Source organism: Macaca nemestrina, chromosome 11, assembly GCF_043159975.1.
Source record: "Macaca nemestrina isolate mMacNem1 chromosome 11, mMacNem.hap1, whole genome shotgun sequence".
NCBI lineage: Eukaryota > Metazoa > Chordata > Mammalia > Primates > Cercopithecidae > Macaca > Macaca nemestrina.
The window spans coordinates 119,523,908-119,551,388 of NC_092135.1; the positions used below are offsets into that span (position 1 = coordinate 119,523,908).

At 39.5% G+C, this 27,481-nt stretch overlaps 1 protein-coding gene across 3 annotated transcripts in view; it reads right to left on the reverse strand.

Annotated features, from left to right (window-relative positions):
* Nucleotides 1-27,481, reverse strand: part of LOC105481290 (EPH receptor A4) — a 154,486-nt gene that overhangs the window by 10,788 nt on the left and 116,217 nt on the right. For all 3 annotated transcript variants that reach the window (XM_011740799.2, XM_011740798.3, XM_024792698.2), the window contains exons 7-15: nucleotides 26,224-26,348; nucleotides 24,942-25,101; nucleotides 23,874-23,985; nucleotides 14,443-14,501; nucleotides 11,820-11,933; nucleotides 11,162-11,347; nucleotides 5,864-5,925; nucleotides 5,200-5,409; nucleotides 2,943-3,092 (exon numbers count right to left, since the gene is read on the reverse strand). In XM_011740799.2, the coding sequence (XP_011739101.2) occupies nucleotides 2,943-3,092; nucleotides 5,200-5,409; nucleotides 5,864-5,925; nucleotides 11,162-11,347; nucleotides 11,820-11,933; nucleotides 14,443-14,501; nucleotides 23,874-23,985; nucleotides 24,942-25,101; nucleotides 26,224-26,348 (1,178 nt within the window). The remainder of the gene's footprint in view (nucleotides 1-2,942; nucleotides 3,093-5,199; nucleotides 5,410-5,863; nucleotides 5,926-11,161; nucleotides 11,348-11,819; nucleotides 11,934-14,442; nucleotides 14,502-23,873; nucleotides 23,986-24,941; nucleotides 25,102-26,223; nucleotides 26,349-27,481) is intronic.

The window sequence follows — 27,481 nt, forward strand, 5'->3', positions numbered from 1 at the left end:
GACACCAATTCTGAATTTCTTTCTTAGTCTCAGTTGGTTGTCAGTCGACCCTGTTAAAGATGTTAGTAAGTAGATTTTTTTTAAAAAAAGTAAAAAACAATTTAAAAAATTCCTTCTTTTGGGGCATTTACATTTTGAAGGAGACCCTCTCACATCTAAGGAAGGAAGCTACAATGGTAGATGATAATTGTCTTATTGGCCAAGACCATCGAAAGTGCCCAGAGCAGTCTACTTGCCTAGTAAGTCATCAATAACTCATTCAACAGTCTCTTTGCTAATTCTAATTTTTCTCATCTGTCTTCACAGGCATTAAATTATTTTCTTATAGACTTTTCCCTAACATCCTCCCCCACTTTGGGGTATAAATTCCAATAAAGTAATATGGTAGGACATACCAAATTTTTTTTTTTTTTTTTTTTTTTTTTTTTTTTTTTGAGACGGAGTCTTGCTCTTACTTCACAGCTTTTTGGCTACTCATTATCTTTGTTTATGGATATCCTCTGAGATTCTGGAGGTGCTTTTATTTGTTTGGGAGTCTAAACATTTTATTTGCTTTAAATCACTCCATTTATTTTTCTTTCTATCAACATGATAGCTGCCAGGGAAATAACCAGTGGTTGAGCCATCCCAATGACTTCATTGGACTCACCCTGTGGTGGGTCTATTGACTGCTCAGAAATTGGCCTTCGACAGAAAACAGTCTGTTGGGTCCAGTGTCTTTGGATTAGTATGACTGTGGTCTTCTTAATTAGAGCACTGTTTCAGTTTAACAAATCATCTTGTGATTTATTGAGCCCTCTGATCCTTTTTCTCCTATGTATTTTGCCAATATCATGTATCAGTATCACCTACTTTTCTTTGTAAAGCAGACTTCTCTATGCTGTCTTATTGAACCTTATTCTATTTGTTTCTAGCAATTACACTACGTCAGTTTGATCACCTGGGTTTCTTTTATCTTTCCAGGTGCATGGTGTTGACTCTAGACTTGATGAGAACATTTTGCACTGAATTGAGGAGAATGAAAGCAGTATTGGGCTGACGCCAGGGGAACATAAATTGTTATAACCCCTCAGACTGATTAATGCTCTTTCATAAGCTCCCTATCCACTGCCAGCTTGGAAGATGGCTCATAGGTTAGCAAAGCATATTTTCTCAGTTTACTGCTAAATATTTTGGGGGGCAGAGGATTAAACCAAACAAAAAACTTGCTAAGTTTGACATATTTTCAACAGTTACTTTCACTCCATTTACCATATGCCAAATTAATTCTACACATCAAAGTAATTCTCCAGATACACTTCCTATTGATTCCTGTTCTACATAGAATCCAACAGAGAGACAAATAATAGATCAATATTATTTGTGAGCAAGAAATGGCTTCAGATGCCTTTTCATGAATAAAGCCAGAGAACTGAAAGTTCAAAACAAAAGAACTGTTTTAATGTATATGTATATAGAAACTGCCAAAATTACAGATCTGAACATATTTAGGGTGGAAAAACTGACATCTTTAGATTCTCTGTTCTTACGAACATTTGGTCATGACTTCAGTAAAGAAAAATAAAGCCTAAGTATCAAATAATTACAGTAACTACATTTACTATTTGCTCATTTAGGTTTTTTGTCTTTGTCCCTCTGAGAGTCTCTAACCTGAATCCAAACGTGGCTATAAGAAGCTACTAGAAGCTGTCTGCATAACATAATCATATAAGCAATAGATTACATGCTATTCACACCTCCATAGTCTTTTTCCAGCCTGTAATTACTATGACTTAGGCTAGCTGCTTTCTTCCTAACTGCTATGAATCTTCTGTTATAATTCACAGATAATACAATGTGAACACTACCATTCCCCTTAATCTGGCTGCTCAGCATAGAGAATTCTTTTTGCCCCACCAGACACGGAGTGCATCATTTTCTCTATTGCTCCAAACATTCTTTAATTGATAAGGCAGCCTGCATGCTATTTCTTAAGCGCACCTGGCTGTAACCGTCAAGGCTGTGCAACTTCCTGTTGTTGGAGGAAGACAAAGCAGATGGATAGGTAACATTCCACCACAAAGATAATTATTGAAAAGAAGTTTCCAAAATATAATTCAAACTGATAAACTGAATACCTTGCATTTGTAAACCCTCTCTGATAATGGCCTACCACATACATAAAAAAATTAGGCAAGTTCAAAAAGTATAGGTAGCCATTTAATTTTAATATGATTCCCAATCTTTCCAGCACTAACGTAAACTTTTCCAGGATTAGCTAAAACGTGTTCCAGGAAGACCCCTTGATCTAGGGCTTTCATTTACTTTTTTTTCTTTCTTTCTTTCTCACTGGAGATGTTTGTAATTAAATTCTATTACTCTGGAATCTTATTAGTGTCATTATTGAATCCTTTTCTGAAATTGCAGTCATCGTGGATACTCCCTTACAAAGTAGTCCAGATGGTACATTTAAAGGGATGTGCATAATTTACCAAGGGTCATTGAGTGAAGCTTTATTTTAGAGTCCTCAAGGGGCGAGCTCTAATTACAATGATGCCAGCTTTAAAATATTCACTAGTTTTCTTTCAATAAACCTTTCATGTCCGTTTTATCATACGTGAAATTTATTTTTTCATAATCTTTGCATTTTCTTAAAATTCAGTTTCATTTGGTTTTACTTTGGTTTTGAAAGTTCACCAAGTAAAAATACCATCCCATATTTTTTATCCATGCATCTATGTGTGTATCTATCTCCCATACTGTACCATGTAGGCCATTTAATTCTTGTCCTTGAAATCAATAGTCGTTGGTTATAATGTTGAACTAGCTTGCTAGATATATCTGTATTAAGAAATTTGAGTTTAATGTATCATTTCAAACCCCGTGCTCACTCCATCATACAGTAATGCAGAACTTCCTGAATCTCAATGTGAAAAAATATATTTCAGAACATAGAGACTTACATCTTGATTGGACATATCCCAGTAGGGCCTCTCCCCGTACGACATCACTTCCCACATAACGATTCCATAGCTCCATACATCACTTGCTGATGTGAATTTACGATAGGCAATTGCTTCTGGCGCAGTCCACCGGATAGGAATCTTGCCACCCTGTGAACATTTGAGCCATAAGTTATTCCTTAAGTACATCACTGATGTGCCATTTTAGATTCTGAATGTAGTTCCTGCTAGCCAAGCAGGACAACAGCATTCTTGAGATAGCTCTCAAAACAAAAGACACTTGTTCATTTTAACACAAGTCTTCCAGGTTAAGACAGTTCTCCTATGTTTTCTTTACTCACCGGGAAGTGACTAAGTAATCTAATTATGTTTTTAAAATCTACCTATTATCTGAGCTCTGCTTAAGGCAATATTCTAGAAAAAAAGAAATCTCAGGTTTTACAAAATACATGTTATCCACAGGGTATCAATGATATGTAGCTGACATCTGTTTGATTTTTTTGTTGGATTCTTTCACCCGGGAGCACAAAGGAAGGCAATGCTTAATACTGCTTCAAAAATCATGAATGAAGGAATTTAAATATGAACATTTCTATTCAACACAAGTCCACCTCCCCTTATACAGCATGAGAAATATGCCCAATAGCTAGGGGATGATATGATAAATAGGTCTTTAGAGAAAGCCAAATAATACCAGACACTAGAGCTATTACTGACTTTAATGGAGTAAGGACAGGATTTTAGTTGTTATTAAATTAAAAAAAAAAAAAAAGACTTGTAAAATGGTAAAGCAAGTGAATATTACCCAGGAAAAGTTTCAAAATGCACTTTTTTTTTTTTTTTTTTTGCCTCAAATGTCTTGTTTATGCTTATGTTTAAGGTATTTTCAGTCAGGTTTTCAATGTCCTAGGGTTCCACCTGGGGAAATTAATTCAAGTCTAATTCAGACCCTTGAGGTATCCCCAGGGCCATCATTTAAAAGTTTTCTTTGCTTTATTAGGTAGGGCTAGGAAACAGGACAATAAATTGTACTGGAAATTGCTTTGATACATTGCAGTGAACTCTGAACACCCAGTGTATTGCATTCATCCTTGTTACACACAGGACACTTGTACTGCATTCCCCCCCTGCTTAAATATTTGTCTAAGGTTTTATCTATGTAAATGTATCATTCTAGAAGCCTCCTTTAACTTTTCTTTCTCCAACTACTGGGAAAAAATAAAAGATCTTCAACATTCACAAAGATGTATTCTTTTCTAAATGAATGGACTTGGAATTCAAAAGAGGACAAGCATAAGAATCAGAATTGGAGCCAAAGAAATAGAATACTATACCCCCTGATCCCCCCGACAAAATAAAAGGCTCAGCCAGCCAACCAACCAAACAACAACAAAAAACCCCCATTGCTTGGGACTGCAGATGCAAAAATGAGGAGTGCTAAAAGGGGAAAATGGCTGGTAACTGTCAGCTTCGTGTTGATTTTAACAGTGTCAGTGTTAATGGCCAATAACTGTTTTATGATTCTGTGTTTATTCCATTAGTATTTTATATTCAGATAGTGGAGCTAAGATAGCACAGCCATTAACTGTGTACTTAAAACTCGTAACTGTGTCTTAATCCCCGCTTATCTAGCAGTGGTAAAATGAAGGCCATTAGATACTAGAAAACCTTGCATGGTATAAATGTTTTATAAATCCTGTATATACATTCTGAGATTTGGTAGCCAACCAACTAGAAGCATTGCTTTGTCTCATTTAGAATAAGGATTTTTTTAAAGAATAGAAAAAAGGCAAATACAAAATCTAAAACAAAAACAACAAAAAGGAAGAAAGATTAGGAAGACAGCAGGCAAGTACAAGTGCAAAAAAATAAATAAGCAAAGCTACCTCCTGATTTTCTCAGTAATTGATCATTTGTTGTATAAACTGATCCTTAATGCTTGCTTCTTTTATTTAAGACACCGCCTTATTGTTCATTAACACTTTCTCCCCACTGCCCCCCCAAAAAAACACAGAGGGAAAGATAATTCATTTTGCTTCTAGTTTGTGGCTGTTAATATTGTTATCATCTAGGGTCAGCTTCAAAATCCCTCTTTTCTTGGAAACATGGTTTAAAAATGGACACAGGAATACGAGGAGGCTTCGAGGCATGAGAAAACTTAAGAAATAAAAGAATTACAAAGGGCTTCAATCTCAAAGTGAGAAGAGAGGAACAGTTTCACCAGAGTGAAAGCCCAGATGTCACCAATCTTTCTTACCCTGGTAGTGTAAGCTGCTTCCGGATCATCCTCAAGCACTCGGGACATGCCAAAATCAGACACTTTGCAGACCAAGTTGCTGTTCACCAGGATGTTCCGTGCGGCCAGATCACGATGCACATAGCTCATATCAGATAAATACTTCATCCCAGACCCAATGCCACGAAGCATGCCCACCAGCTGAATGACTGTAAATCTGCCATCATTTTTCTGCATAGAAAAGGAGTGAGGAACAATCCCATTACCATTAGGCCAAATTAATTCTCACCAAGCATTTATTACTTGGATCTTTTTGGATATCTGTATCCGGTATGCAGTGAAACTCAACATGATTTCCAGGCCCTTCTGACCAAAGTCACTAATTCAGTAGCAGACTGGACCCTAGGAGCTGGGTTTGCTTCCTGTGACAGATGGAAATTATCCAACTGTAATGAATCTATGGCTCAAACAGCTCCACATTACAGGAATAAATCAAAAACTACCCTTGTTGAACACGGATTATTTAATAGCCTTAAAAATCACATCATTCTCGATTTCTCCTCTTCTTTCTTTGCCCCATTTAAAAAAAATCCACGAATACCACCGAACAGAACGAATACAAGGACTCTGTTAGGAGTCTTCCAAATACCAACATTCTTAGGTTTAATATAAAGTAGTCACATACCCTGAGGAATGCATCCAAGGAGCCATTCTCCATGTACTCTGTTATGATCATTACTGGTTTACCTAGAGTTTTCACAAAGAAAAACACAAACCTTTGATGAGCACTGCAGTTAATGAGATAAAAATGGGCTGTGCACAATTTTACTGCCAAGACACCTGTCTTGTGTGATCTAATTTAATTAAAACAAGCCAAGCTTATGCCTCAGCTGTGGGGAGCTAGGAATGAAATATTAAAAGGACGAGTAGGTTTAAATTCCGTCTGGATAGTTAACCCTTTGGGTGGCTTGTTGACAAGGTCTTTAACTAAAGTGGCCTCTCGTATCCAGGGAGCAACATGAATGGATAATTGCTCTCTCAAGCAAAAGGGGAAAATGATAAATGGGAGGGCCTGTTTCAATGCCAAAATAATCTTTAGGATAATTAATTTATTTTGTCCCCAGAAGAGCCACTTGTAAGAAGCTAAGGACATCAATAGGCAGATCAACTTCTTTTCTTTATTTAGAGAAATCCGTGTTTCAGGCAGCAGTGGCTATGTTGAATCCTTCCTTATCCAGACACATCTTAAAACCAGGCATGCAGCCGGGTTCGGTAGCTCACGCCTGTAATCCCAGCACTTTGGGAGGCCAAGGCTGGAGGATCGTCTGAGGTCAGGAGTTTGAGACCAGCCTGGCCAATATGGTGAAACCCCGTTTCTACTAAAAATACAAAAAAAAAAAAAAATAGGTGGGCGTGGTGGCAGGAGACTGTAATGCCGCTACTCAGGAGGCTGAGGCAGGAGAATTGCTTGAACCTGGGAGGCGGAGGTTGCAGTGAGCCAAGATGGCGTCAATACACTCCAGCCTGGGCAACGATACCAAGACTCTGTCTCAAACAACAACAACAACAACAACAAACAAACAAGCATGCAACTTCTCTCCACTGTCTTGCTCAGCTCAGGGGCTCTGTCCTTTCTCTTCACTTTCCCTAGCTATGAATAAACTTGCTTTGGTCTGATTCTTTAAACTGCCTACCTCAAAAAACAAACAAACAAAAAAACCCAGAACAGTCAAAGGAAAGGTTCAGTAAATTATTTCATCTGAGACAGGAATTTAAATTCAGTACTAGAACATCCTGGTTCCCCCCATTCCGCAAAGAGATAAAAATGATTTTAAGCTCTGAGCAGAATGAGGTGGAAACAAGATTTTCACTGAACTCCTCTTTCTGAGGACTTTAGGACATAAGAATCATTCTTTACTTTCCTGCACAGGCAATGAGCTCAAGGTCTGAAATTCCTTCTTTCTAAAGGGTATTATTGCGGAGTGGAGGGTGGGAATCATGAATTTTTTTTTTTCCTAAGGATAACACAGGTCCCTAAAATATTCCTTTGGGAGAAAATGAAATGTCAGTTTGATACACCAAAAAATATTATTTTATTTTATTTTATTTAGACTTCAGTCTACAAAAATGGGCTAAAATATTTCACCGCTGAAAAGCACCCATGATTATTCTAACGAAATACATTTTCCACCCAGTGATTCCATCAGCTTATAATTTCTGGCATATAGACAATGGGGAAATTTTTCACTTTAGGGGCAAAAGTGTTGAAGAGTGCGTTTTTAATTCCATGAAGTCCAATATATCAATTTGTGATATTTCTTGATTCCTTGAGTTTTTGATGTTGTGTCTAAGAAATCACTCAGAGGCAAACACTTTTGTATTAGAAAACAGTACCATGGACATGTTATTTTCAAGTGAGGAAAGAAGGCTGGTAGAAAAAGTGGGAATCTTGGTGCAGACCAAAGGTGAATAAAATCACTTTTAAGTCTTTTCTCTTTGCCGGCAGGGGTGTGCTTGCCGATCCTCTATCAATATAAATAGGAAATGCTTAGTTCTCAGATTCATTTACCCTCTACATGTGTGACCACGGTTTTCTACTTAAAAAAAAAAAAAAAAAAGAAAGAATTTTTTTTTTTTTTTTTTAAGAGACAGAGTCTGGCTCTGTGGCCCAAGCTAGAGTGCAGTGACAGGATCATAGCTCACTGCAGCCTTGAACTCCTGGGCTCAAGGGCTCCTCCTGCCACAGCCTCTTGAGTAGCTGGGATTCCAGGCGCTAGTCACCGAGTTCAGCTTGTGACCATAGTCTTCTGACAGAACAAATGTGCCTAAATGAGTTTTAATCAACCTGCCTCAATCAAAAGATACTTTGTCAACTAATGAGAAAGGGCAGCCTCTCATGGCTGTGCATTAACACCTCCTTGCATTTCACCAGATCCCTCTGGAGCTGTGGAGACTACAGGAGAGGATCCAAAAGCAAGGGTCATGCGGCGAATTTATGGTCCTCCTGCCAATTTCAAAAGTTACTCAAGTAACTGCTGGTAACGAATTCACACGCTTCCACTCTACCCTTTCACCCTCACACCTCCCTAGTCGGACTCTTGGCACCATCTTCACAATTTTTCTGCATTCCTTTTTCTGTTTATTAAAAGTATCCATTTGTCAGAACCTTTATGAGCTCTACAAGAGAAATAAAGACTAATGTCTCCATAAGCAGAGGGGCTTATAAAATAGGCCTGGGCTGGGCTCTTGGATAGAGGAGTCTCCTTCCCTCCACTAGGCAGGGATGCAGTGGGGAGGAGAGGGGTGGGGGAAGGGAATAGCTTCTCCAGTAGAAATTTTAAATCATTTTAATTCAGTGACAACTGCATTATGCAAATGCATCCAGTCGTTTATAACAGTTACAGCTGTAATAGCTACGCGTTTTAGAGGCGCGGTGGGACTTTAATACAAAGATCCCCTGTTTCTTCTCTCTTCTGCAGAGGTGCTAGGAAAATCACTGTCTGCGACAGGAAAAACACCCTAAGCTGAACAGAGCCTCCTTTTTAGAAAATGGACCTGCAAAAGTATTTAAAGGGAATGTTATCTTTTAATTAAAGTAGTGAAGGACTCTGGGCGGCCCTGAAGGCCACAGGCAACAGAAAAATATCCTGTCTGTAAAACTAATCTCAAAAAGCAAATAGAGCTATTCTATGCTAATTATAGCCTTCACCTCAGGCAGAAAATTATATATCCTTCGCATCAAGGTTCCTTTCTGTTTTTTTTTTTTTGTTTGGTTTTTTTTTTGAAAGATTCTGAAGATGGGGAAAGATGTACCTACTTCTTAAGACATAATAGCACCATTGAACACATATGAGGTTTTTTTCTGAAAAAATTTGCTATTGTGCTAACCACCCAAAATACTCTATTTCATCCCAAAAATAACCTTATAAGGCAAATGCTCTTTTTACCTCCATTTTACAGATGAGAAAACTGAAACAGAAAGATTGAACAAGTAGTCCAAGGTCACAAGCTGTAGTAGCAGCAGAGCTGGTATGCGGTCGTTTGTCCCCAGTCCAGTGGTTCTCAAAGTGCGATTCCCATACTAGCAGCACTGGCTTCACCTGTGGTGAGCTCTCTAGCCCTCCAAACTTACGGGCTGCACACCACCTGCTGAATCAAACCTCTGAGGAAGAGGCCCAAGAAACTGTCCTAACAAGCTTTCCAGAAGATTCTCATTTATGTTTGAGGACCTCTGAACTGAATAGTGTATACTTTCTCTCCCATTTTAGTTAACCACCTCATTTCTTCTTCCTAAGGATTTTGTACTTTGTGTCCCACTAGCCACCTGCCCCAGGCCTAATGTCTCATTTTTTCTTTTGTTTTTCCTTTTCTTTCTTTCTTTCTTTTTTTAAGTAGAGACAGGTTTCTATTAAAAAATAGGTTCAGGTGCCTCTGTCACCTGGACTGGGGTGCAATGGCACTATCATAGCTCACTAGGAATGATATGGACAGGAGGCAGGGAAATACTGGGTAGAAAACGGTGGTTGCATGCAAAGGCCCCACCTTCAACCCTGCAAACCATGGGCGTTCGGTTGGCACAGCTAAACTCCAGGGGAAGATTATCTTCCTATTCCTATTCCTATTCCTTCCCCTTTCCAGCTCCCCATTCTGCTGAGAGCCACCTCCATCACCCAATAAAGCTTACACATTCACCATCCTTCAAGTCCATGTGACCTGATTCTTCCTGGACGCCAGACAGGAACCCAGGTACCAAGAGGGGAGGGTGAAAAAGGCTGTCACCTAGACTCTCCACTAAGCTGGTTAACACTTAGCCATTTGCAGGTGGCAACTGCTAAAAGAGCATTGTTTGTAACATACACCTTCTGGGGCACCAGAGATCACTGGTGACCACTCATCTGGGCTCCTGCAGGTGCTAATCTGTGTGCTCCCCCTCCCACAAAAAGTTTGAGCTCGGTGGCCAAGCAAAACAAGCCACACCCCATTGCAAGTCCCACGAGGAGTTCAGGAAACTTACCCATCTCAACTGTAGCCTTGAACTCCTGGGCTCAAGTGATCCTCCTGCCTCGGTCTCCTAAGTAACTAGGACTACAGGTGTGAGAGATTGTTTTTCTCTTTAACCTACCCTCCTCCGACCGCTTCACCCCACTGGGGTGGCTATATTGCCGTTACTCTGCACACGCTGAGTGAAGATGCTTTCCACAGATACCTTGAATCAAAGAAGAAAAGCCTTGGAGACATAGCCCCAGGCTTACCAGATCCTTGACTTGTAGGGTATATGAGGGCTCCTGGAACAGAGCCACCTTAAACAGGGACTGCCTCAGCTGTACTGTCTATGTGGCACTTTATAAGTTGGTCTTAGCCAGCCTTACAGACATATTCAGGGTTTGCTTCACAAAATGCATCTGTTGAGCTGTGTCGCATTTTAACTGAAGCGTGGTTCACAGGCTCAGTGAATGCTAATGGACTAAAAAAGGAAAGTTCAACCAGGTGTTACTGTAAATAGGTGCTGAACTGCAACAGCCATAAATCAGGCAGAGCAGACAAGCAAATCCCCCAATATATTAAAGATTCCCAAGCTTCACCCTCTGCATCTGGAACCAAAGATTCCAGCACAAGGTGTGGCCAGGTTTTGTTGTGCTTTATAGGAAAAGTCCTTAAATTTTATTTTGCTTACCATCTGCTTGTGCCTATCCTATGACAATCAGTTTGGCCTAGCAAACATCTGAAAGATGGCATGGCATACCAAAAATCTGCTATGTTAATTTCTCTCAAATCTCACACAAGCTGCCTTGGAGATTGGGTATCAGCCGAAACCATAGACCCATTTAGAGCTGACTACAAGATTAATGACTTGTCCTGCACTGATTTCCTCCTATTAGCAATCAGTGGGTCTGCGCCATCTGTCATTTCCCTGGAAAGAAAATGTGTGTTTAATTTCCCAGTAACTTCTAACTTGGCTTTGTAAAGGGGGTGACCCACGTACATTTAGTGACCACGCCTTCCAAGTGAATGATGTTCGGATGGTCAAACTGTCCCATGATGCTGGCCTCGCTCAGGAAGTCTCTCCTCTGTTTGTCTGTATAACCAGCTTTCAGCGTCTTGATAGCCACACAGATCTCTCTCTTGCCAGGCACTTTGAGACGCCCGCTGCATACCTCACCAAATTCACCTTTGGGAGAGAAAAAGAATCTATGATGGACCAGAAACACATTCAAGATGAAAGAATAATAGCTAACATTCCTTGAGTGCTTGTTACATGCCAGGCCCTGTGCTAGTGCTTTGCATAGATTATTTCACAAAATCCTCCATGCAGCCCTGAAGTAGATGCTACTAGCCCCATTTTATTAGAGAAAACTAAGCCTTAATGAAAAAACACTACACAAAATCTTAGTTAGTAAGAAATAGAGTAAACCTTTTGAATGCAATCAATCTGATTTCAGATCGCATTAAGTTTCTCTCTAAGAATAGAATCAAAATTTGTACTAGAGTTCTTTATAACACGATATTTTATACTCAAGAAAAGGAAATTTCATGTATATACACACATAATATACTCACAAATACATTTACATAATCCACACACATATTTAACATCCACCAAGAAAACAGACTCATTAGCAGACAGACACTCAGACACTTACCAACTCCTATAACTTTTTCAATCTTAATGCAGGATGCGTCAATTTCTTTGGCAAATTCTCGAACTGCTTGGTTGGGATCTTCGTACGTAAAGGGGTCCACATATGTTCTCACACCTAAGTAATAAACATGATAAGTTGGCTGAATGTTTCTCAGGAACCACTAAAAAACATAAGTAGTTTAGGTCTAAAATTACAAAACATAGGAAAAGTCAAGTTAGCTGTACGGTCTTGACATACGAAAATGGTTAAACTCTTGCTCTGGTTTTCATTAGTGGGTAAACAAAATATTGTTAGCTACTTAAGAGGCTGCAGCTTTACTGACTTCCTGGAATGTCTTCACACTTCAAGGACAAGATTTTTAAAACCACCCATCCAATGGAGGAAATTTGGATTGTGTTAGTTGAATACTATTGTCCCAAGCAGTTGCTCATAGCTCCCTTGCGTTTGCATGAAGTCCTGCCCACTGCTTTCAGTTATCCTCCCTTAGGGAAGAAAATAGAAGCTTTTTAATTTCAACTAGCTCTTTCCACATGGTGTCACATTTTGCCCAATATCTGGATGAATTAAATATGTGACCGAAATTAACAAAATTAGATTAAATCTAAGTTAAAGTAGACAATAAGGTTAACATCAGCTAGTTGATTTGAGAATACAGACTCTGTAGTGGACCTCCACTTCTTTTCTGTTTTGGAAAGACGGTGTCATAAGCAAAGATATTCAACTTTGCCAGAAAGCTTCAGCTAGAGATAACCATTGTAGCCTAACTGTGAATGGTCTGGACATCAGGAAGTACGATTCAGTCATATCTCATACTACTCATAAACTAAATTTAGATGTGTTTGGAGGCAGCCCAGTGACAGATATCTGGGCCAAGAGGCAGAAGTCATTGTAAAAAGCTTTGTCCTGGCATTTGCTCCTCTCCCTCCTGGAGCTGCTGGGACACTAGGACACAGAGGCTATGCAGGACACCAGTTGGCCCAGTCCCTTTGACTTTCCAAGCCTGTAGGTCTTGTCCTCATCCCAGCACCCTTGGTTAGGAATAAGGTCCTTAAACTGGCAATTTCTTGCTACTTCTTTTTAATAGATCAGCTTTTAAAAAAAACATATATCCCACGTAAAAACTGAAAAAATATGATTTTAGGAGGAAACGAGGTGAACAAATGGAAAGCTGTTAGACACTCCATATCCCTCATCACTTTATATGCTATAGCCAAGAAAATCTTCAAGATGAGTCTTGTTATTCCCAGTCCCTCTCCTTCTTCTATTTTTTTTTTTTTTGGAGACAGAGTCTAGCTGTGTCACTCAGGCTGGAGTGCAGTGGTAGGATCTTGGCTCACTGCAACCTCCGCCTCCTGGATTCAAGCAATTCTCATGCCTCAGCCTCCTGAGTATCTGGGATTATAGGCGTGCATCATCATGCCTGACTAATTTAGGTATTTTTTGTAGAGACCGAGTTTTGCCATGTTGGCCAGGCTAGTCTTGAACGCCTGATCTCAAGCGATCTGCCTGTCTTGGCCTCCCAAAGTGCTGGGATTACAGACACGAGCCACTGTGCCCGGTCAATCTTTCTTCTATCTTTCTGCACTAATATGTGAGAGTCTTGTTACTTGTCGTTATCTAAATATAAATAAATTAAATTTAAAAGATCCCTTTCTCAGTCATATTAGCTACATTTCAAGTGTTCAACAGCATGTGTGGCTATTGGCTTACATATTAGACAGTGCAGATATAGAACAATGTTATTTTAGAAAGTTCTAGTGGACAGCTCTCCTGGATAGTCACCAACCACTGTCCATTTAAAAGTCTTCTACCAGCTGGGCACCGTGGCTCACGCCTGTAATCCCAGCGCTTTGGGAGGCTGAGGTGGGCAGATCACGAGGTCAGCTGAGGTGAGGCTGACATGGTGAAACCCTGTCTCTACTAAAAATACAAAAATATCAGCCGGGCGTGGTGGCGGGCACCTGTAGTCCCAGCTACTCAGGAGGCTGAGGCAGGAGAATGGCGTGAACCTGGGAGGCAGAGCTTGCAGTGAGCCAAGATCGCGACACTGCACTCCAGCCTGGGCGGGGCGACAAAGGGAGACTCCGTCTCAAAAAAAAAAAAAAAAAAAAAAAAGTCTTCTACCTTGCTTAAGTCACTCTAGAGCCACTTCTTTGAATGTCTTCTTTGACCTCTTTGGAATATCAAAATTAGAATCCACTAAAAATTTATTGATAGTCACTAATTCTATATCACATATAGCCATTCCCTGGGAAGTAGCAATTACTATTACATTTCTTATTCTTTTCCTCATCCTCAAATTTCCAGCTTATATGAAAAAATTACCCATTTTAATTTTGCCACCCAGCTACAAGAATGAGCCAGCTAGACTGGTAACTTTCTCAGAGTAGAGGATAAAATGCGGAAAAGTAAAAATCTAAAGAAACATCTCTACCTCATCCCACATCTTTAATCTTACCATCCAAATCGCCCATTTCAGTTTGATACTCAGGAAGTACATTATTGGGATAAGGAATATATTATATAACATTAATAGTCACGTAAATATTATTTGGACATGTTTAAACTAGAAAATGTGAGACAGGCTCTAAAAATAAAATTTTTTAATCCAATTTTTTTGTACCTTGATTCAAATGTTTCTCTTCATCCGCTTCTTGTTTGGCTTTACTGTATTTACTCCGTCTATTAAAATTTTTTAAAAAAGAGAATTATTTTCCTCAAACACCTAAGCTTTAACACATGCCATAAGACAAATTTGTTGCTACCATAAGTCAGGCAGGTATGCTATGTACATTTCAGAGATGAGAAAACTGAGACTTACAAGAGATGAAATACTTGTCACCCGGGTAGTAAGTCATGGTTTTAAGCTCAAGCAGTCAGAGATACCTCTGAACCACAGTTTTAAACTGAGGTGTCTTACAATAGCTTAAAGCAAATGTTTTATAATATAATTATAATTCAAAATCTCTCAGAGAAAATTTATCTTACTGAAGATAAGTTTATTGGCTATTTTTCCATTTACATAAATGCACATGTGTGTATATATATGTACGTGTGTGTATATATATGTGTGTATGTATATATATATTTTAAATTTCCATGGGTAGTTCTGCGTAAATCAAATGGCAATAATGTTCAGTATGTGATGGGTATTAGTAAATATTATTGCTATAACCAGATAACTACTACCACAAAAATTCATTATCATATCACGTGATACTCTTGAAACAACACTTTTGCGGTTATTGGTTTCAGTTGCCGCATACAAATTTCCAACTTATTAATGAAAAGTTTAAAAGTAAGTATTTGCTTTGTACTGAATTATGTTCCCTAATTTGTAAAAAATGAGCAAGGGTAAAAATGAGAAGCTTTGTTTTGCTTTGCCTGATTCACTTTCAGTAAAATGGTGCATTATCTTAAACTTGGCATTCTGCTCCTACAACTTTTAATGTAAATCTGGCTTTGTTATAAAGCTTTGTAGATTGGAAATCTTTAGTACACATAAATCTTCAATCAGGAATGTATATATCTCTCTTATACAAACTGGAAAATCAACTCAAGCCTTGGAAACCAAAAATATATATACATTGTGAATCAGGAGAATATATATCACTTAAAGGAATCAGAAAATCAACTCAGTTGATATTACAGCTGTCTAAAACTTGGGGAGTTGAGACCAAATTAGTAAATAAAATGTATACATTTATGTTTCTGTCAGAAATGTAAAATTTACACTGGAATTTATATCTTAGGTTTTCTTAGAGCTTCAAACACAAGGTAAGGCAAGACTCTTACAGAAAAAGAAACAGTGTCTGAGATGAGGAAAAACTCCCCCAAGGCCACGTTGTCTTGGCAGTGTGATCCTGTCAAAATCCTATACCCCAAACTCTTAAACTTTGAATAGGTAGAAAGGCAGATGATTATGACAAAGAGAGAACAACAGAGAACCTAAAGGAGCCAGGCAGTGCAACCAGAGAGGCAGCGGATCCTGGTCACATGCTCCAAGCTTCCCTCCCATATTCCTCTCCTAATTGTCAGCAGCCCAGGAACCAGCTCAGCAATCAGACTCTCAGAGCCTACAGATGTTTCTCTGTGTGGATAATTCCCTGGCAAATAATAATACCTTGCATTTTTACACTGCATTTAACTTTTCAAAGTGCTTTCATCTCATGTATTATCTCCTCCCCTAACTGTTTGCAAAGCAGGAACCAACTTACCAAAACAGAGACTCCAGTGACGACAGCTAACTGTGAAGTACGGTATTTCAGTCCCAAATCATAAGCTTGCATTTTCCTTTGCATTTAACTTTTCAAAGGGTCTATTGTTTTTATTTATTTATTTATTTATTTTTTGAGACGGAGTGTCACTCTGTTGCTCAGGCTGAAGTACAGTGGCATGATCTCAGCTCACTGCAAGCTCCACCTCTAGGGCTCAAGCGCTTCTCCTGCCTCAGCCTCCTGAGTAGCTGGGATTATAGGCACCCGCCACCACACTCGGCTAATTTTGTATTTTTAGTAGAGACGGGGTTTCACCACGTTGGCCAAGCTCGTCTCAAACTCTTGACCTCAAGTGATCTGCTCACAGAGGCCTCCCAAAGTGCTGGGATTATAGGCATGAACCACCGCACCCAGCCAGAGTCTATTATTTAATTGCATCTTCATGACAACCCTATGAAAGCAACCAGGCAGACAGACACACGCTCAGTTTCCCTGTGGATGAGGATACGGAGCTGGGTGGGGTAGGGGGTGGGGAGCAAGAGGATCACCACGTGTTCTCCCAGCAAGTACAGGACTTTGTGGAAACCCTGATCCAGCCCACGACTTCACAGGGCCTCTCTTACTGGAAACTAGTTACGTAAGGATACCTAGTGAGAGTTAATTATAAGTAGTGTTACGTTTTATATCAGTACATTCACTTAAAATGAATTCAACTGCTCTTAAAATCCATTGCTGCATCGAAGTAACTAAACAGGTTTAAATACCCTGAAGCCAAACAACTTTCTATAAAAGATGAAGTCTCCTCCAATCTTCTTCCCCTCCCTCCACCCCCGTCCTTTCCCTTCTTTTAAAGGAAATATAAGAGTGTGAGGTCAGGGACTACTAAAATAACATTTTATGTCGGGAAAATGCCAGAGATTGGTCCCAAGGGTGTGATAGGGTCTTGCCAGCCTGAAGGATTTTGTCTTATCAGAGCTCCTAAAAGCATTATCTAAAATTACAAGTATATCTTTTAAACCACTTAAGATTTCGAATACTGATTTGAATTTCTTTCCTTTGAAGAAGGAAAAAAAAAAAATGCTCAGAATGAGAAAGCTTTGGTACCAACTTAAAATTGTTAATGAAACAAAAGCCTGGCATATACCATAGAAAACCATGGCCTGAAGCTGCCCGGGAAAGTGTTTATCTGTCTTACATCAAGCACATTCATTAAATATGTGCAAAGCCAGAGGAAACACAAAATGACAGGGGTCATTAATTATAAGGTTGACACACCCATCCCTTCCTCAGACTTCTAAACATAGAAGGAGGAATTAAATTAGTGGTGAAGGTGTGTTTTTAACCGAGAATTTTTTACGTGGAGTGTTATTTGGAGGAGAGGAACCTTAAGACTGCAGGAAATGGCTGGAAAAAAAAAAAAACAAACAAACAAGGATTACTGTTCAAAGGCTAATAGTAGTCTGTTTGCTTTTTAAAAATATCTGGAAAACGAAAATGCCTGTGTCCTGTTCTACCTTTAACACCTGATGGCCCATTTGCCTTGGCTCAGAGTAGGACAATGTGGCCCATTATCATCCCATGAAAGGAAGCCCCTTGAAGTTCCCCATTGGGGCGGCCAGCCTGCAGGAAGCCACACTGCCTGAAGAAGTCCTAACTCGAAACTGACATCAGAGGCTGATCACCTGAATGGCAGCAGGAAAACTTTGTTGAAGGTTTTCTAATTATAGAGACGTGGACAAGCTGATTAAAATTGGGAAGGAGTGGAGTGTTTTATTAGCAAATGCTCCAGAAGGAAACATGGACCCTTTCAGCCACAGGAGTTGGAGAAAAGGACGCACGCTGCAGGTGAAACTTTGAAAGAGTGTGAACTAAGCCCTCCTGCAGTCCAAGGGACACGGTAATAAGGGTATTAACAGACATTGTTGCAGAACAGCGTGAGTCCTCTCAACCAACGTGCTGTTCCTGGCACCTTAAGTATCCAATAAAGCAAACAAAATAGAGAGGGGGAGCAAGGCAGGGGCCCAGCATAAACCGTGCTTTTACTAAATTACTAACTTTTCTGGTCAAGTGGACAGATTTGACTGATGTGGTTCACTGTTCCAAAACTAATTAGCAAAAGGTAAGTAATGTATTCAGCTAAAGTGCATATTAAAGATAAAGCAATGTAACTAGCATGGCTCCAGGAGGTCCCTTTCCAGCACGGAACAGCATCACCCATGAAGATTCACAGAAGCCATTCTTCTTTTTCCCCTTCTTTAAGCTGTCATTGTTCTTGCACCAAATGATGTCTAAATGCTGTTCACGAGGAGCATGTTGAAATGGTTGCACACAAGTTGTTTAGAAATGATCCCAAGGTATCATCTACCCCCAGTTGTGTGCATTTACATGACTTCCTCAGAGCTGAATTAGGCCAACACTTAAGTGTTTTCATTTTCACATGATCATAATACTCCAGGGAAGGAAATTAGGGCCCAGGCGTACCACCTGAGGTCAGGGGTTCGCGACCAGCCTGGCCAACACGGTGAAACCCCATCTCTACTAAAAATACAAAAATTAGCCGGGTGTGGTAGCACAGGCTGAACGATAACGCTTTTAGCATTACGTGAACTCTTAGCTCCGAAGTGGAAAACCTTAACCTTCAATAGGAGGAGAAAATTAACTTGTAAACTCTGACTTTATATTGTGTAATAGACTTGCACATTAATTCACAGATTACAAATCTTACCAACATCACTAGCAGACTCTTGAAGCTTTGGTTCCATAGAAGTGCCAATGTCAGTGTTTTTATGTAGGTCAACTTTGTCAGTCAAGAAGATATTAAAATAATATATCTATCCCAGTATTGGAAGTTACGAGAGCTGAATTCCTGTCCTGATCAGCAACTAACTCGCCATGTGACCTTCGCTTATTTGTTTAATCTCTTTAGGCCTCCAGTACCTAATACATAAATAAATGTTGTCATAACCACTTCAGTTTTTTCTTAAAATCAATTCACTTCTTTTTCCTTATCCAGGTAAAGCGGGTACTTTATAACTCTAACATAAATGGAAACCCAGTGTCACTAGCAATCATTAGAAGGTTAGCATAAAAACAGCATGTGTCTGGTTATCAGTAAGACTTTCCCTCACTACCAAGTTGTCCTTTAAGAAATAGGGGCTGTTCTTGTATTCTAGTCCTTTCTTAAAATTGTTTTTTCACATCTGAATAATAAAATACTGCTTTGGGGCCAGGTGTGGTGGCTCACGCCTGTAATCCCAGCACTTTGGGAGGCCGAGGTGGGCAGATCACCTGAGGTCAGGGGTTCGAGACCAGCCTGGCCAACATGGTGAAACCCCGTCTCTACTAAAAATACAAAAATTAGCTGGGTGTGGTAGTACATGCCTGTAATCCCAGCTACTCGTGAGGCTGAGGCATGAGAATCACTTGAACCCATGAGGCAGAGGTCGCAGTGAGCTGAGATTGCGCTATTGCACGCCAGCCTGGGTAACAGAGTGAGACTGTCTCAATAAATAAATAAATACTGTAATACTGTTTTGGAAAAAACACTACCCTAAAACAATCTGAATTAATACTAGTTTGTGATGCTTTTGAAGATAACTTGATGAAATCATTACTATAAAAGGGAAGAGGGTATCAGAGAAATTTAACATAGATTCAGTCATTAGTCCTGGAGGTTACGACCTTATATTTGTATTTTAGGATGTCATTGTTAACAGTCCTTTTAAAGATCACTTTATAAAAACAATATAGAAAAGTGGTTATGTTGTGGAGATCACAAATATATAAATATATAAATGTGGAAATGGTGACTTGCTGCTAGAGAATGTACAAATAGAGATTTGTTTGTGGTTTGAAATAAAATTTATAGGGACAGCATCACATAGGTACAAGAAGGGTTGTGTCTTAAAATAACCTAGATAACAAGTACAATTATGTGCTCTGGAAAGCTGAAAGAATTCTGAAATTGTATCTTGAGTGATGAGAAAGACACAGATCAAAAAGATGCCTACAGAAAATATAAAATTAAGTTGCTTAACATAAATGTGGGTGGTAAAAATATACAATATAGCTAAATCAATGTGCTTAGTATAACATCTCATTTTAGGTATTTTATAAATTTAGTAGTTTGATTCTTTCACCGCAATCCCTAAATGCTTACATGTTCCAGTTGGCCAAAAGAAAAAAGTAGATCTCACTGAAAAAAGCGTAGATTATTCTGGCTTGCCTTAGGCTCAGGCTTCTCTAGGCTGAATGTGTACAATGAAATAAATGAAACAATTGCTATAAAAAAAATCCTGCAGGATATCAACTGTGGGCCTGAAGCTGCTTCCTCTTTCTTAAATGACAAACGAGCACCAAGCCGATTTTCTCTCTGAGGTCATCAGAAGTACTGAAACTTTTCTCACTACGTGAGTTTCTGTCCATCGACTTCCTTAGAAATCTTGCATGCCATCAGCAGAATGGGAGTCACTTCAAGAGGACCCCGCAACAGATCTGTCTGTAGCATCATTTCCGGCACAAACATTCGGTGATTCTAAGAGGCACAAAGCAGCCCCATCGTTAAAGGACATGACTCAGATTTTATAGGCTAGGGTGCTTAATCTTTTGCATTCTCATACTACTGGCTGAAGTCTGGCAAGATTATTTCGACAGTACCATGTACTACCTTTCATTTGTCCTCCCACGAAAAGCCTGGGCCAGGCTTTCGTCCCTACTACCTGTCTCCTCTCTGCTCACCTGTTCTTGTCCCATTTAAACATTTATAGTCCAAGATAACACAGCAGACAACCTGCGTGAGGAGAAGAATTGGCTGACTGTGCATGAGCCACTGCAAACCTGTCAGCTACCTGGCTCCAGGCAGCCTTTCCCATGACAGCTTTACGGCCGACACTAAAGAAGAATCAATATGAGGGCAAGGGGTTGACATTTCATTTTCTAAAAAGTGATCCATTGAGGACCAATCACCAAGCACTGTTTATCAGCCTTGGGAAGTGACATTTTTTTTTAACGGGGGAGAAGGGACAGGAATCATCGGGTAACTCGACAGGCTCAGTTCTCTAAGGTGGGGACTCATAATTGGAAATCCGATGCATCCTGCTATCAATCCTGCCTTATGTAATAAAGTGATCAATAAAGGCAGAGAGGAAATTAAGTCATCAGGCTTAAGGATGCTATTTTCCGTAGTCATGGCTTTTAATAAACTTGTCTCCCCGATTACATGTTCACGTGTTTTTCCTTTCTTTTCATCAAAGCCAATGTTTTAAGTAGAACATCCAAAGGGAACTCATAATGAGGTAACTTATTTCTCATTACTCCAGTTTGACTGCTGTACTTAGGGCCACTTATACCAAAAAACAAAAAAGCAAAGTAAATGTAAAGCAAAGCTGGACTACAACTAGAGAATGTTTCCAGTAAAGTCAAAGAGATGGTCAAGACACAAGGTCAACACCTACTTTCTGCAGAGAAGTGCTCTGAGCATCCTATGGTGCTGAATTTTTATCAAATATTTTTAGAAGTGGAGGTATTTAATGAATTGTATCTGTTTTTAAACCATTAAACATCTTTATTTTCTAATAACAAAGATTATTTCTGGATACTGTGAAAATTTCAGACACAGAAATATGTAAGTATAAAATAAAAAAAGCACATGTAATTCCTATACACTCCCCGACATGCTCCTTGCTTCCCACCATCAGATGGATATATACTAATGCATACATTTCCCGGTGGTTATATGCACAGCATGTGTACATATACAAAACTAAATGGCAATGTACAAGAAAGAGGGCCATCTTGATTGGCTTTCAAAATCAAATACCAGGGAAGGAAAGAACAGTGGGAATTCAAATTCTATGCAGGTCAACCTTAAGTTTCTGAAGGCCAAGATATACTGCTGTTTAGAATATAGTAGGCATGCCAGTGTCTATATGTTTTTGTATGTGTGTATATTAAAGAAACAGAAATGAGAATTTATTGTGGATTTAACATCTCAAGATTTGACTCATCACTCTAATCCAACATAGATTTTGCATCAAAAGCAATGAACACAATGTAAAATAGATGCCTGTACAGAATGTGTTGTTCTATACTGTGTTATATTAGAGTGAACATAATTGGCCCCTGTATACCAGGACACTTTGGAGAGTGAGGGTGGGGGCATGATATTAAGAAATACATAGCCACGCACGGTGGCTTATGCCTGTAATTCTAGCACTTTGGGAGGCTGAGGCAGGCAGATCACTTGAGGTCAGGAGTTTGAGACCAACATGGCCAACATGGTGAAACCCTGTCTCTACTAAAAATACAAAAATTAGCTGCCAGGTGTGGTGGCAGGTGCTTGTAATTCCAGCTACTCAGGAGGGTGAGACAGAAGAATTGATTGAACCCAGGAGGCAGAAGTTGCAGTGACCCAAGATCATGCCACTGCACTTCCAGCCTGGGCGACAGAGCAAGACTCCGTCTCAGAAAAAAAATAATAATAATAAAAGAAAAGAAATACAAGCACCAACTGGGACTATCCAGGCAAACTAGATTATATGGTCATCACTCTAATTATAATGTATATCAGAGGAAAGTAAAAGCATAGTGGCTTGCCCAGGCCAGTGGAAATAGCCAAAGGCATTGCTATGACATTGGTGAGATCATCAGTAGGCAGAGAGGGATAATGCAACAGATACTGGCCTGAGAGCCAAGTACAGCTACTGGTGGGGCCAGTAGTAGCTCAGACTACCACTATGGCAATGTGACGACCTTGGGCAAGAATTACTTCTTTCCTAGGACTACTTCCCTCTTCTAGAAAATGAAAAGCTTTACGTTTAAGAGGATCCTTTTGACATCCCCAGGTTTAGCCCTTTTTTTTCACCAACAGCCCTATCTTGTGAAACAGTTGATGGTGTATGGGGATGCAGATCAGGCAAGAGGCAGATTCTTACACATAAAAGACAAAGAAGGCCCAGGTGCGTGGCACATATCAATGACCACTCCTCTGGAGCCTCTAGGCAGGCGACAGGAGTAAGTAAATGGAGACGAAAAGAGTAAGAAAAACTGGTTCAAAAGAAGATGCTGCTAATCTGTTGCTATTTCTCTCTCCTTTTTAGATTATTTTTTAAGTAACAAGTCAGATTGCAAGTACTTAGGCGATAAGGACTCAGATGGTTTAGGTTCATTTCCAAGAGCAATGTCATGCCCATGATTTGCTCAAGGGATAATCTCTGGAAATCCATTGATTCTCTGGAAATGCTGATGGCCTTTCCTGGGGGAAGACTGAATGTGCAGTACCCATTTCTTTGCTTTAGTGACCATTACTGTTAACCAAAATCATGTTGAAGCACCTCCTGTGTGCTGTATTATCTATTTTGCATATCAAAATTCTACTGTCAATAACCCTTTGAGGCAGATTAATAATTATCTCTATTTTACAGAATAGAAATACTCAAAAAGGTTTACGTAGTAGTAGCTGGCAAATGACAGAGCTCAATATTGGGGCCCAAGTTTTATAGGGCTTTTTCTTGCCTTTGGCAGTGAGTCCAGGCTTAAGAGAGGGATAAACGTAACACCTGGCAGCTTAAAGTATCTAGAAATCTCCCACTGGCTTGCTCTTCAGCTTTGTTTCCTACAATTAGCTGGGTCCTTCCGGACCTCTCAGCCTGCCACCAGGGTACAGCTAGCAGCTTTAGTGGGGGTGTGGGAAGATCAAAGCAACAAGGAGGAAGCTTGGGATGCAGATGTCATGTTTATGATGCAATCAAAAGCCTTAGCTTTGTGTGGAGGAGAAAAAAACCCATCATAAATACTGGGAAGGTGGGGGGGCTGCACAGTGAGCGGCTTCAGTGCTTACCTCCGGCTGATGACAAAAGCTGCAATGAGAATTACCACCAGCACCACACTGCCTGAGACAGAGACCAGAAGGACTGTGGAGTTGGCCCCATCTCCAATGATCCGGGAAGGCACTGGGAATGACAATTACATAAGGGTCACCTTTGGGAAAGTCTTAGGAGGCAGAACTTCTGAATGGGTCACAGTTTTCAATGTTCTGAAGCCACTTGGAGAGAGAAAGACACTTGAACATTTCAGAAAGGGCAGCAGTTTTGAATGTAGCTCCTTCCCCCAGAGCTATCAAAAACCTGCCTCTTTTTGCCTAGTTCAAAAGCCACTTCCTCCTTGTACCCTTGCTGGATAATTTCAAAAGATGTCAATCCCTTTCAGATTAAACTCTACTTTCTCTTCTGCTTTTTATTCTTATTTAATAATTTGTGAACAAAGTTTCTTTCTTGAAGTCAAAAATTCTGCCCTATCATCTTTTTATCAAATACGTCCAATTTGGGTTCATTAATTACTGGGGATGGAGGTATCTTACACCAACTGCTTGTTCACGGGTACGCCCCTCTTAAGCACTTTAAATTTAGTCAACCAGTCAATCCAACTCACAATGTTTAAAGATTTGATATGTTTGTTCAAAGGGTCTTTAAAAAAAAAAGCTTATCTGACTTGATTTAAATGATTCTTAGAAATAAGTAGGGAAAAATATTTGTGGTGCCGTCTTTAATTGTCTCAGGGAGAAAATTCCCTATATTAATGTTGGGTAGCTATGCAACCCTCAATTTGTCAGTTTAGTAATCCCATTTTTCATGGTTTATAGAAGGCTCAAAACAAGAGAAAAATAGGCAACATTTTTCATTCATAGGAAAAGACAAATCAGATAGTACTTTGAAAATGCCTTTCTCTAAATCACATGAAGTTTTCTAAGTTACAGACATTGGCTAACTTATTTCAAGCCATGTTCATTGCAGCAAAATGTTTGCCTAACAAAAAAATATAGACAAGTCCTTAGATTTCACTGTAATGGGATTCACCTGTATTATAAAAATAGCCTCAGAATTGACTGAGTCCGGGTGGTCCTTGTTACCTGTGTTGGTTGTGACCTCCAAGGGCTCACTGAAGTCTCCATAGCCAGCTGCTGTCCTGGCTCGCACGTGGAAAACATAGGAAGTGAGAGGGTTCAGGCCTTTGATATCTGTGTTTCTGGCAGCTGTCCGAACTATACGATAGCTTCGCTCATTCTGATCCTACATCATGGGAAGATAAAATTGGGGAAGGCAGCAAAATAAATCTCCTACTTACTCTAGGTGCAATATTAAAGGAGTCAAGCCAGTCGACTCAGAAGCTGAAAGCAAATGGAGATGAATAAACTCTCTGGAGCCTATATTCTCTTGGATGTTATAAGTACTATTGTTACTTCTTACTTGTTGAAAGAAATGCGGAATTCAGGTATGACTGTTATTGACGCTGACCATATCCAGATCTTTCCTCCTACTCTTTTTTTTTTTGAAAGGAACATTAAATGATGGTTGGTGGCTTTTCTAACTCCACACCCAGCAATTTAAAAGAAATAACTGTGAGAAGGTCCCTTGTCTTTTTCTATTTTCTGTCTAGAAAATGTAAAATGTGTTGTAACATGGTTTCAATGGAAAAATCCTGTCCCTTTTCTACTTTTAATAAGAAAGCCAATAAGTGATTATCTTTAAAAAGAAAAAGAAGACAATTGTTCATTTTCTAGATAACCTCGAATGCAAATAGCTCTCTTCAAAATTCTATCCTTTAAGAGAGACAAGTTATTTGTAAAAATAATGCCTTTCTATAACTTTAAGAGGCTGAAGAATGTGATTTTCCTTCCCTGACTTTCTATTAAAAGTCATCAAAACCCACATCTTTATTCTGGATAGCAGTGATCTACTTAAACAGATCATTATTTCAACTGAGTCACTCTCCCTGATAGAAGGTTCATAGATTAGAACTTCTTAGCTATCTTGATTTCCATTACTAGATAGTAAAGATATAGTTATATTACAATACAATGTATTATTATTATTATTGTTATTTTCTGCTTTTCAGTATAACTAAGTAAATGATAAATTTCATAATCGTACTTAATTGGGAAGCAAAATGCATTTGATCGGGGATTCACTGGTATTCCATGACTTACAACTGGCTAACACTTAAACAGAAGGGAGGGAGCAAAGGAGGATGGGAAGGAGTTGAGGAAAGAAGGAAGAAAAGAAGGAGGGAGGGAGGGAGAAAGGAAAGAAGGAAAGAAGGAAACAAAGAAGGAAAGAAGGAAGGGAGGGAGGGAGGGAGGGAAGGAAGGAAGGAAGGAAAGAAGGAAGGAGTATTGTTCACTCAAGTAATACCTTCTCATAATACTTGACTTCGTATTCCAGGATTACACCATTGGGCCGATCTGGTTCCAACCAAGCCAGTGCCACACTGTATCTTGTGACTTCTTTAGCCTGGACCAAAGCAATGGATGATGGTGCTGTTAGAAAAAACAAAAGACAAAGGACATTTTCTTTAGGAAAAGAAATGGTTTTGGTGGTATCCAGAAATAATTTCATGTTATTTAAGAAAAGTGTGAAAGATTGTCTTGTCTTCCCCTTGATCATTTTACTCTTCAGTATAAAATCATACCATTTTTATCCTTCTCTCCAGTATATTTTTGTATGTGTTTGTCTTAAAAAGAGAATCTCTGAAGTAAAAGCCTGGTGGGCTCATAGGCTTATAGTACCATTTCCACAGCATGTAGAGACATTTCTCATAAAAGGCTGTAGCTACAGAGAAGGCTGTCTTGTTTTTAACCTTTTGTAAGCCATGACAGCCTTTGGAAGACCTCATTTTAAGCTCGGTAAAGCTACATCTAATCCTACCTCCCAGTATTATGAGTGCCATCTTACTGGACTTTAATTTCATATGAGCAAGAGAATGTACAAGTCTTCCATAAGTATTGTAGGGAATGCCAAAGGGCAAACAATTTACATACTTTCCAATATAAATAAAAGTACTGCTTAATTACAGTAAGAGTTCAGTCTGAACACAACCATGTAAATAATGAATACAAATCAAGCAGTGTTGGTCTCTCTGAACACACGTGGCATTTTGCAGCTATTTTATGAGAGCTGACATGTTGCCTTTGCCTGCTCTTTCCACTGCGAAGGACACAAAGGCAGCCCTCTAGCGGGTGTGTTATGGGGTGGAAGGAGGGCCCACTTGAGATTCATACACCCAGGCTGCCTGATGCTCACTTCTCCACTGTGGTGGTCGCATCTCCAGCCAGCCGTTATCAGGCTCTGCTGACACCGACAATGGCTGGTACCCATGCGCAATCTCCAGGGAGAAGGGAAAGCATTCATGAAATCCTTAATCTTATCTAACAAAGCTGCCCTGGAGAGCCAGAGATTAGAGAGCTCCCTAACTCCAATGTATATATTCTTTTGTTCCCAAACTGGGGAAACAAATGTCAAAAACTGGCCACTGAGGAAGAATAAATTAGTGCTGGGTCATCCTCCTGCCCTTTTACAATACATGCGTATGACTGCCAACCCCTAACTCCAAAGAACAAAGATAAAAAGTAAAATACATTGTCACTGAAAATGGTATGGGAAAAGCTTCAAA